The sequence below is a fragment of the Dermochelys coriacea genome, chromosome 4, assembly GCF_009764565.3.
Source record: "Dermochelys coriacea isolate rDerCor1 chromosome 4, rDerCor1.pri.v4, whole genome shotgun sequence".
NCBI lineage: Eukaryota > Metazoa > Chordata > Testudines > Dermochelyidae > Dermochelys > Dermochelys coriacea.
The window spans coordinates 113,776,391-113,788,770 of NC_050071.1; the positions used below are offsets into that span (position 1 = coordinate 113,776,391).

Genomic DNA, 12,380 nt, shown 5'->3' on the forward strand with positions numbered 1-12,380 from the left:
AACTGTAAAACAATCTGGTCTAGCATTTCAATCAAATTTTGCCCTCAGATACACAAGCACAAATTCCGCTACCTTTAATGGGATTGGCACCCATGTAAATTGATGAAAGAATCGGGCTTCATGTTTATTATCCTGTCTAAAAAGCTCTCAAAACACTTCACAGTACATAAATTATACAAGACCATAAACACACACACATTAATGTAAGTGTTGCGGAGCGAATATCCTTTTTTCTAACTGTTGAATTAAGTGTGTAAAGCATTCATGTCTTTCATTAGCAGTTATTTCTAGAACATATAAAAGAAGATCTTTGTGTGTGGGGTTTTAGGACAGAGGTGGGTTGCTGTATTTAAGTTTCCGTTGAGCTGATGGGACAGGTCAGGCAGGAGGGTTTGATGCTTATGAATCAAACCATTAGTTAAATTATATTGATACTTGTTTGAATAATATGAAGGGCTTAGAATGTGATATACATGTTTTGAAAGCCTGAATAAACGTTTCAATCCTTATGAAGCTTTTAGCCAGAACAACAAAACTTGGCTAGTTTAAGATGGCAAGTATTTTATAATAATTTTACCAGTGTTTGCCAATCTGATAATATTGATTTAGAGCATCTTTGAAAGATTTATTTCTATTGACTCACCAGTTATGGAGGAGTGTTTCTGACCTCTGAGTCACTCATATAGAATAAATGGGCAATATGACAAAGTGCTGTTATGTTAGCAAAACAGCTTGTCACTGCTATATTATTGTTGTACAAGAATTCCAGATAAGGACTAGGTAGGTTTACTTATTCTGCATGCAGGTTTTGTTCTGAACCCTTCACTTTTTTGTAGAGGGAAGAAAAACATTTCAAAAATGTTTTGAAAGGGGAGGCCATATTTGATGCTTTCCCTCCCCTAGAAGTAGCCAGGACTCACAGGCCCAATCCAAAGCCCACTTAAATCAATGGAAAGACTCCTGTTGACTTCAGTGAAATTTGGATCAGAACCTATATGCAGAAAACAAAATATGTACTGGTTAGGATTGCCAACTTTGGCTGGATGAATTCCTGGAGGTTTCATCACATGACATTATCTTTAATTAAAGATTAATCTTTAATTTCTGGAGACTACAGGACAATCCAAGAGGATTGGCAACCCTAGAACTGTTACAGATGTACTATATGTACTGTACAAGTTTAATACAAATGCCTGAGTTTTATTTGAACTGAAGCCTGATTACACAATATGGGCTCAGTCCTACACTATTGAAGCAAAAGGAAGATCACCGCTAACATAAAGGATGGGCTAACAGTTTTCCAATTAGAAACTTTGAGCACTGATTTTCTAGGCTATAATGCATTTTTCTAATACACTGAAGATTAGGCTTCTTGCAACAACCAACATCAGTGTGCGTAATTTTAAGAAACAATACTATTGTTATTTTGAAGTGTAACAGAATAAATGTTGAACTTTGTTTAGTTGAAATCTATTTATAAAATAAACGTGTGGAAAAAAAGTCATATGCATATTTAACGTTCTTAAATATTGGTAGAGCACGGGCACCATGGGCCCATATAACGCGCCACCTATGCTCCCGGGGATCTCTGTTTTCTCCCTCCTTTTTCACTTACCTGGGGCTGCCTTTTCCCCTTTTCTTCACTCACATTCCACCCATTTCTAATCCCCTGGGTGAGGTCTCCCCTTCCCCACCACCCACTAGCTGCGGCTCCTGGTGTTTTCCCCCTCGTTCCCGGGAGGAGTGAAGCGGTTGAGACTCTTGCAGGGGGAAGGAACAGGACAGCGTCCCCTGAAGGCAGCCACAGCCACCTGGGAGATGATGGAGTCCCTGATGACCAGGGGCCTGCTGCCTCCCCCTTTGGAATCTTTTGCACTGGCTGCAGTTCAAAGGATGCTCCAAAGCCTGGGGTCTGGAGTGTCTTTCCCTGTTTGCCTTTTCATCCTTCTCTCTTTCCTTCTCCTTGCATTTCTTCTGACCTTCTTTCCATTTTTCTTCTTCCTTCCCTCTCCCCACCTCCTTTTTTTAAACACTTCCCATTGCTTTTGTAGCATCATCTCCTTACCTATTTTCACTCCTCAGGGCCTTGTCCTCCTCTCCCCTGTCTCAATCATTTCCCCTTCCTGGCACCTTTTGTGCCACTTTGTCTTTCTTTCACACCTCTTTCCCCTGCCTCTTCTGCAGTCTCTTTTAGACTCAGAAGCCTAAACCCCCTGCACAGGAGCCAGGGCTGCAGATGGAGAGAAAAGGACCTGGAACCTAGGCACCTGCAACCTTCCAGCGTGTAAAGAGTTTCTGCACTTGATGCATCAAAGGAAAACGGATCAATTCTGCGTAATAAGCAGAGCGATTGCCAAGATCCATCCTACCCAAACTTGCTCAACGCTCCCCCTACATGCTCCCTGGCTGGAAGGGGCTGCTTCATCCCACGTGGGAGCGGAGGAGCAAAGTGAAACTAACACGATTCTTGAAGTACTTTGCTTTGCTGATGCACCCTGGCGATGAGCCGTACAATAGAGCCTTCAACAAGGTGCCAAAGGCACCCGCCTGTGCCCCCTGCCATCGCCAAGCCAGTGGTACGATTTAGTCTGCAGAGCTCCTCTGTAATCTATCTCCGGCAATATCTGTGCTGCGGGCTGTATGACTGGCTCAGCGTCGCCTCTGGGGAATTTGTAGCATCCAGCCATTGGCATCTTCTCGCGGCGGAAGCTCAACCATTTGGAGAGAAAGAATAATAATAATAATCAGAAAAAAAATCCTGAGCAGGAGGAGCGCATGTTGTCTGCCTCGTCGCCTGGGTGTTTTGGGGAAGCATAGAAAGGAGGGGGGCAGCTGCTCCGGCTGCCCTGTTTAGGGGCTGAAGTTCCTAGTGCTACTGGACTGTGTGTGTGCAACACACGGGGAAAGGGGGGGGGGGAGTGGTGCCAGACTTGCCGCACAGGACTTAGAGCAAACACACACACACACATCTACGTCTGGTTTGAGAGAGAGATTAAAACATTTCATGTCTGATGGCCTCTGGCACAAACAAGATTCATCAGCCCGGGACTTGCAATGAAGCTAAAGCCGCTCACTGCAGCTCGACAGAGGAAGGCAACCAGGAACTCCACCTGAAAATGTGCAAGAAGATTGCCCAGCTCACCAAGGTAAATCTTGCTGTTCGTTCAGCCCCTTTCGGGCGAGGGGGCCGGGGCTGTGGGGGGTGGCTGGCTGCTTGGAAATTTCCTCTCGTGATGATCCCCCCCTCAAAGAGGAGAGGAAGGCGTTTTAGCTTATCTCATAAGGAAATACCTGGGGGATCTATGTGCAGAAACTTCATTTCCAAACGCTTTCCCTCAGGGTGCTACAAATCAACCTCAATAGATGGCTTGTTGCCTCTGCGGCTAACGCTCAAGTCGCGGCGGACAGCATGCCCTGATTATAGCAACGGAGAGAGCTGCAACTCTCCGAAGTTATGTCAAGTAGATGGGAGGATATTATCCGGCTTTTATCTCAAGTCCTAAGGATCAGAGTTCGTTTGCCTTTTACTGGTTCTGAAGTAATATTGCCCACAAGTCTAATAACTTTGCTGTGTGGAAAGCAATACTGCTTATAGCATATGTTGCATAGCTACCTGTTTCAGGTGTGTTTGCGAAAATAAAAAATAGATTCAGTTACCTTAGCAAAGGATCATAGGTATTGGGGGTCAGAGTGGACTAAACTACCTCACTACCTCTTACATATCTCAATAGAGCCTGTCAGTTAATCCTGAGTTGAATGCATCCGATGAAGTGAGCTGTAGCTCACGAAAGCTTATGCTCAAATAAATTTGTTAGCCTCTAAGGTGCCACAAGTCCTCCTTTTCTTTTAGTGAATACAGACTAACACGGCTGCTACTCTGAAACAGGTAAATCAGTGGTTTAGCCTGGCCATGTAAAAGTTTTAAAAAGCCCCAAACCCTGTAGCAGTAGTAACTGTCCTTCAAGCTATTTGTACACTGCACCTGTGTCAATGAAAGAAAAAAAAAACTCTAATTCCAGCCCAGGTTTATGTGCTTGATTTCTACATATGATGCAAGCTCAACACAATCTATGGAGACATGACTGCACATGGTCCATTAATCTGTCTAATAACCTCCACTCCCTTCATTATTAATTAATAAAGTACTAACTCCAGTTTAAATTGCCACCGATATAAATATGGTATGAATATAAAATAGTAAGAAATCATGAAAATATAATATTCACTGGGCAGGGATACTGTATTTTGTGCTACTTGTGACTTCTTCAGTCATCCCTAAATAATGATAAATATGGAGTGTGTTGTATGTATGCTGTCCACACAGATATACACCAGTGTTTTGTGTTTGTGCATGTGTATAGTAATGGTTATTTCTACTTATTTTATATACACACATGAATGCACATTTTTGCACATGAATGCACATTTTGATCCTATAGTAAACTTAAACTACTTGTGCACATATCTGTAGCATTTCATTACTTGGGAGGTATTCAGACACAACTGGGATGAGGCCCATATAAGTACCTATAAATAATCAGCATGTAAGGTCATGACTTGTTTAATCATGTTCATTTTTTATTTATCCCTGACATTGCTGCTCCCTTTCCCCACAACTATGCATGCACAAAAGGTGACTGGAAGATTAATTTAAATGGCTCCTCATTTTTTACCTACTGGTTCAGCCACTATCATTGGTCCACTTTATCTTTGGCTGAAGACTCAAAATAGCAGCAACCTCTTACGCTTACTCTACTTTATTGATCTATGACACACCACACAGGGCATGCTGAAGTAGTTGATCCATAAGAATCACATTCAAATGCTAATTTTCAAGTTCTTGTCATTTTTTCAATGTGAAAAACAATAGTAAGATTATTACTTAGTTTTATTTTTTTAAAGTGAGACTTGATTGTTTACAGCATCAGTAGTTCATAGGATCACCAACTCAACCTTCCAGGTGATCCTGCCAGATCAGACCTGAAGCATATTTGTGCAGCAGAGTGGCGAAACATGCTGCTGAAACTCTCTATGGATAAATAGAGGTTTTCATTCTCTGAGGCTTTTAGCATGCTGCCTTCCACAAGCATTTAAGTCATATCAAAATTTTGCTTGAAAGCATATTTAATTCCAAATAAATGTTGAGAGAAATTCTTTTATTCTGTCCCAAACTACAGCAACAGTATTTTGTAAAGTTTGTCTCTGGATTAGGAAAAATAAATCTGGTGTCTGTTCTTATTCATCGTGAGTGCAAAGCCCTCCCCACCACTGAAATCCTTAGCCAGTGATATGTAAGGCTTTTCAGAGCTTTTTGTTAGAATTCCTCCATTAGAATTCTTTGCCTTTGATGGGATTCATCCTCTGGATACTGCTACATCATCTAAAACTGAGATGATTTATCCCTGAAGCTCATAAAAATACACCTGAAGAGTAATTCACACTATAATAGGATGTGGCCCTTATGCACTTTTTTTTTATTGCAATGAGATACTTATTAAGGCTATTCCTATGCAGAGATCATTGCAGGATTTGGGCTGAAGTCTCTTGCCGTTTTGTTTTTTAAATTCTTGATACAGCAATGTTAAATTAAATAAACACAATGAAACACTACCATAGTAGGCTTCAGAAAAGGTCTCACTTTTCAAAAAGTGGCCTCAGAATTTCAGCAGGCAACATCTCTCTTGCAATTCAGAGGCCAGAGTGAGGCCAGCTGAAAAATTTGGCTTCTGTTTGGAAAAACTGTCCAAGTAGTTCAGATTTTGGCCTAGCAACTAAAAAGATGCCCCTTTGACTGGTCCTCTTCTCCTGGCCAAATTCCAATCTTGAAAATTACAATACATTACAGTAAATTCCCCCCTTCAATTTCAACTGGATATAGTATTCACCTCCACCTCTAACCTGAAACTAATGTATAATGTTGCTATATGTGGTTAAAGAGCTTCCACCTTCCATCCCAAAGGTGTCAGTATTTCAGTGATTGGGTGGGGGGAGGGAGGAAATAATTTTTTTGTGTATTGAGGTGCAGCCTCACTTCCAGCTCCTCCAGAACCTAAGAGATTCTGGCTGAACATTTTCTCACATCTCTTAATTCATCCCATCCATGGTCCCACAAAGTCACAGGACCTCCTCGCCAACCTCCTCCTGGCACTGTCAAAGATGGCCATCCATCACATGAGGAGGAGGAAGCTAGAGAGGGGGTTACTCTGACTTTAGGGACTATTTCCAGTCCCCCATCCAATCATGTCTCCAGGCAGATTTCCTCTAGGCAGTGTCCGCTGATGCCTTAGACACCTTTGAGGAGCAGTGGACACGGTCTAGGGTTCTCTGCTCAGGGTCCCCTTCAGGTTCCGTCATTTTTAACCTTGTACCTCACTCCCGTTCCTGTTTTTTCTTTCATTGTCCCACATATTAACTTGTGGATTGGGCCTAGTGGTTCATCTCTCGCTTAGTCGAGGGAGTTGGCCTTTAATCTTATGGGGAGGCCCTAGACCCGCCTGTCCCATACTTACAAATAGTATCACTGCTAATTCTGCTCACAAGGAGGAAGATTATGGCATAGCTTTTGTACTTTTAGCCAAGTGCATTTTTGCATGGAAGGGGCTGAGGTTGCCTGTATGTATGTAGCTTGTAAAGCAAAGAAAAGCCTTTGGGATGAAAGGTGCAATATAAATGTCAGATAGTATTAGCAGTGGTTATTAATAACTATATGCAAGTGATGTAAGAGAACATCAGTTTGGCTGTGGGAAAATGACTAATTTCATTTTAAATACTGCATAATAGAGTTGTATGAGTTTGAAGTGCCAGAATATAAAGAGTTTGCAAGCCATCCTTGTTTATAGCATAGATGGAGCAAGTGACTGCACAGAGTTTCACTGGAGAAAAGATGTTCATATCTTGGTACAGGAAGCTGTAGATTGATTTGCTTCCCACAAAAAAATAAAGAAAATTAGAAAACAACCACAATAGTATTTTCAATACATCAATCCCCTTGTTATACTTATAAGAAGCACAGGGTTCTTTATAGAGAAGAAGGCGGCACGCCGCATTTGTTGAGAATACAACAGTTAGCATATGCTTTTCAATCTCTCTCTCTCTCTCTCTCTCACACACACACACACACCACGCACACAGTCCTGACAGTTGATTTTTAGTTACCAGTCCAGAGTCTGGATCAATCTAGTGGCCAGCCAGATTGGTCACAGAGGGGAGCAGGGCTCTATCGGTTGCGATCCAATGCTTCTGGAGTGTGGCAAGATGAACCCAAAGTCCCATGACCAAGCTCCCTGTTCTTATAGTCTTTTTTCTCTGTTGAAGTCTATGGATTTTGCTGTGTCAGTTTGTGACTGGTTACTTCTTAATTGATGTATCTTTGGATGTAAACATTCCAATATACCTCTGAGAGGGTTATCCTGTCCTGGTTCCGATTTAATCAATTGTCCTGTCTTTAGGGGTGCCAGCCTTCACCTCAGGACCATCAATTTGCCCTTCCTTCATTATGGATGAGTGTTGATGATTTTCTGGTGTCATTAAGTCTCTTTATTCCTTTTAAATTTGTTAGTCTCTAGGAGAAAAGGAGTACTTGTGGCATCTTAGAGACTAACAAATTTATTAGAGCATAAGCTTTCGTGAGCTACAGCTCACTTCATCGGATGCATTTGGTGGAAAAAACATTTTTCCAAATGCATCCGATGAAGTGAGCTGTAGCTCACGAAAGCTTATGCTCTAATAAATTTGTTAGTCTCTAAGGTGCCACAAGTACTCCTTTTCTTTTTGCGAATACAGACTAACACGGCTGCTACTCTGAAACCTTAGTTTCTAGGGTGCCACAAGTACTCCTTTTCTTTTTGCGAATACAGACTAACATAGCTGCTACTCTGAAACCTGTCCTTTTTCCTTGACCATCTGGCTATAACAATGGCCTTTACACCTTATCTTTTCCTGATGCATACATTCCTCATTCACACAAACAGTCTTTTTACAGAGACCTTTGAGAATACAAACAGTGTCAGTTTATTTTGAATCTCCTTAACATAGACACAATACAAGATCCTGTCTTTTACTTACTAAACCTTAAAAGAAAGAAATGTATATTTAACTAGAGTGCCTAATTTGTAATAGAGTGCCTAATTTGCATCCGACGAAGTGGGTCACCCACGAAAACTCATGCTCCAATACATCTGTTAGTCTATAAGGCGCCACAGGACTCTTTGCCGCTTTTACAGATCCAGACTAACACGACTACCATTCTGAAGCTTAATTTGTAATACATATAGGAAACCATAGTAGACATTATAACTTATCCTAAAACAAAAGGGTGACCATAATCAGTCATAAGGATTGTTCTGGTCTGTCCCTGCCTTAACATCAGTACAGACACTGGCAGTCTGTCAGATGCATTCCTACCAATGTCCCAGAGGGTCATTCCTTTCTGCTATTTAAAAAGGGTGGCTGGTAAAATGAAATCAAGACATACATTAGTGCCTCTATTCTTATAGTACAATTATAAAATCCTGCTCCTACACCCTCAAATTTTAAGGAACCAGTAACCACAGGTACTTTCTCACTATTTGAGAGTTTAGCTAGACCTCCAGCTTCCTGATATATGCCTATGATGTGAAGAACTCTTTTTATTAGTACAACACTGAAAGGGTGGCAAGCATCACATTGTTACCAACTCTTGTGATTTTTATTGCATATCTGATGTTGTTCCAGCTCCTGGATCATACGAGAATCTCTATTCTTTCTTTATTTATTTATTTATTTTAATGAACATGAAGTTTCTAGTTGTCCTGGTTCCAGAGAGAAGCTTAAACACATGAACCCTAAAGTTTCAAAAATTTTGGTTGGTTGGTTTTAAAATCATGAGATTGTTTTTGATAAAACTCAAGATTTTTGGAGGGTTTGACTCAGGACCTAGGAATGCTTGGTGTTGGCAATACTATGTGTGTGCACTGATATTCGTGTAAAGTATTCCTAGTCGGTGTTTGGATGACTCAGATTTGTGTCCTACAAAGGGAAGGAAGAAAAACAAACACTTGCTCAATGGATTTTTATTAAGTCTGTGTAAAACTTTCATAATGAAATCTATGTTTCACTGCAAACCCGAAACTTTGGCCCAGTTTGCCAAGATCACAAACCTTGTGGCAAACTATATTCAAGTTTCAAGTGGACCTTGGGACCTGGGGAGATCTATGGGATTGGTGGAAACTAGTTAAACCTAAAACAAGGTAAAATTAGCAGTTTCAGCTGAATTTTTCTTTGAGTTTGAGTTCTGAAAACAAAATACAGGGCATGTGAACTCACAAAGTGCATGTTGTAAAATGGAAACTGCCAGCTTTCACACAGTTGTAGTTGTGCTTGACTGACGCAAAGACCACTTCTGCTCTCAGATACATACCTATGCAACCCCAATGGATTCAAATCAATAGGGATTTAAAATCAGTGGACTTTCATGTCTGTAGTTGAGTGCGGAATTTGGTCAACTTAGCTTTCTGTATTGGACCCAACCTAGTGAGAATAATACTACAGCCCTGGCTTACTGTATGTGTTGCACTTGCCAACTCTTTGTATTTCTGTTCTGTATCATAACAACATTCAACTTAGAATTTAAAACTTTGGGCCCAATCCTGAGAAGTACAGAGTACCCACAACTCTGTAATTGTACTCTGTAACTGCAATTGACTACAAGAGGAGTTACAGGTGCTCAACACTTCTTAGGATTGTCCCTTTTATTTAAGACAACTTGAGAAATGCAAATGAGCTTTCAGAGAACAGTAATGAGGGAAATGGATCAACTTTCGTTTAAAAGGAGATTCTGACATGGCTGGCAAGAACTAGGCATTCTCTAGATATTCATTATATACAAACTTCTTGAAGCCATACCAGTGGGTCTCAGTCTATTCCAGACTTTAGTCTCTCAAGCAGAAAGCAAAAAGCCATTAGTGAAATGAGTCCCAGCCTAGTGCTTTAACCACAAGACGGTCTTCTGCTGTATTTTCCCAGGGTTGAACTTCTGGAGGCTGATGGCAGAATATTCTCAGTGGGGGTTGTCCACCACTCTGGAACTCATTTTCCCCAGGGATCCATCTGACCCTGTGTACTTAGTGATTGCTAGGCATCTGTGCAAGATGTACATTGTTTTTTGTTTGGCTGTTCAGTTACGTGGACTGTGTTAGTCAGTGGAGAAAATTGGCTTAGGGGAATGTTGTGTGTGTTGAAGTCAGAGGCACTAGTCACATGCTTAAACGTAAGCACATGCTTAAGGGCTTTTCTGCTTACTTTGCTTAAGCACTCCCTTCATTGGCATCCTATATCAGTTAAAAAAGGAGTCTTAGGGTATGTCTATATTACAAGCATTAGTGACACAGCTGCAGTGAAGCCATGGGCAGTGGGTGGACTCCCCCTTCGAGGAGGCTAGCCCCCTGGCCCCGCCCCTTTCACCTGAGATCCCACCGCTCTGCCTGCCGGAGCCCTGAACGCCACCTCCACACCCCAGCAGCCAGCGACCCGAGCACCCACCTGCACCTCCCGAGCTCCAGGCCAGCCGCAGCTGCCAAATGGGAAATACGCTGCGCTGCGTCTCCCCTCCCGGGACCCCGAGCTGCCCCCAGCAGGAAACCCAGGAAGCTGAGCAGCAGATACTGCCTCCTCAGCCACCCGGAACCTGCATTATGCATAATAATAAGCAAAAATTTCCTCTGGCAGAAGCCCACTCCTAGCCCGTGCAAACCGTAAAAAACAGCAACCCGGCATCCGGTGGCAACAGCTGCACCAGGGGAAGTTTAGCCTCCCCATGCCTATTATACTGGCCACCTATGACAGTGATGCAGCTATGCTGCTGTAGCTCTGTACCGTAGACACTTACAGCAATTGAAAGGGGTCTTTTAGGGCTGTCAAGAGATTAAAAATATTAATAGCAATTAATTGCGCTGTTATACAATAATAGAATACCATTTATTTAAATATTTTTGGATGTTTTCTGCATTTTCAAATATATTGATTTCAATTACAACACAGAATACAAAGTGTACAGTGCTCACTTTATATTTATTTTTGGTTACAAGTATTTGCACTGCAAAAAACAAAAGAAATAGTATTTTTCAATTCACCTAATACAAGTACTGTAGTGAAATCTCTTTATCATGAAAGTTGAACTTACAAATGTAGAATTATGTACAGAAAATAACTGAATTCAAAAATAAAACAATGTAAAACTTTAGAGCCTACAAGTCCACTCGATCCTTCTTCTTATTCAGCGAATTACTCACACAAACAAGTTTGTTTACATTTGCAGGAGATAATGTAATCTCTTCCAATGCATCTTAAAGGATCTCATCGCCCTTTGCGAGCATTAAAGACTCAGGCTAGACTTTCCAAACTTGAATGCCTAAGGCACCCTCCCATCTCAATGGGAACCAGGAATGTAAGAGGCAAGGGAGCTAGGAATCCTTGGTCCCACTAAAAACCAGCCACTTAGGTTCGTAAGTTTCATATTCTGGGGAGCAGTTCAGACCAGTGAGGCATTGTGTCACCACTTGACTTGTAACAATGGGTGCCTCACAATGCTCTGCTGCTCATAGGCGCTGACTCTAAGGAACCTAAGTGTTTGTTGATCCCTTCAAAGAATTCCAATAGACTGGTGAGGCATATTTTCCCTTTACAAAAGCCATGTTGACTCTTCCCCATCATATCATGCTTATCTATGTGTGTGATCATTTAGTTCTTTACTACAGTTTTAACTAATTTGCCTGGTACTGAAGTTAGGCTTATTGGTTTGTAATTGCTAGGATCACCTTTGGAGCCATTTTTAAAAGTAGGTGTTACATTAGCTTATCCTCCAGGTATCTGGTACAGAGGCTGATTTAAGTGATAGGCTGCATACCACAGTTAGTATACTCCTGGGGGAATTATATGCCAAAAAATTAAAATTCTGCACACAATATTTTAAAATTCTGCATATTTATTTGTCAAAATAACACAAAATAATCACACTAGTTTCAATTATTTTGGTAATTTATTTCAAAATATCTGTCAGCAGATATGTCTGTAACAATACAGACAAGAAAAAGATTCAGGAAATGTTTTTTGTGGAGTTGCTGATTAATCAAAGTTAACTCACGCAATTAGCTCAAAAAAGTTAACTGGGATTAAAAAAAATTAATCGCGATTAATCACAGTTTTAATTGCACTGTTAAATAATAGAATACCAATTGAAATTTATTAAATATTTTGGATGTTTTTCTACATTTTCATATATATTGTATTCTTGTTGTAATTGCAATTAGAGTGTATGCTATTTTTGCTTACAAATATTTGCACTGTGAAAACGATAAACAAAAGAAATAGTATTTTTCAGTTCACCTCATACAAGTACTGTAGTG

At 41.0% G+C, this 12,380-nt stretch overlaps 1 protein-coding gene across 3 annotated transcripts in view; it reads left to right on the forward strand.

The window, feature by feature from the left end:
• Nucleotides 1–2,451: 2,451 nt before the first annotated feature.
• The window catches only part of FAM184B (family with sequence similarity 184 member B), a 96,455-nt gene continuing 86,526 nt past the window's right edge, over nucleotides 2,452–12,380 (forward strand). For 2 of the 3 annotated variants that reach the window (XM_043514101.1, XM_043514100.1), the window contains exon 1: nucleotides 2,453–3,146. In XM_043514101.1, coding sequence (XP_043370036.1) covers nucleotides 3,012–3,146 — 135 coding nt within the window. In that variant the 5' untranslated portion in view covers nucleotides 2,453–3,011. Of the gene's footprint in view, nucleotides 3,147–12,380 lie in introns of all 3 variants that reach the window. The other variant, XM_038400047.2, reaches the window with a different exon arrangement.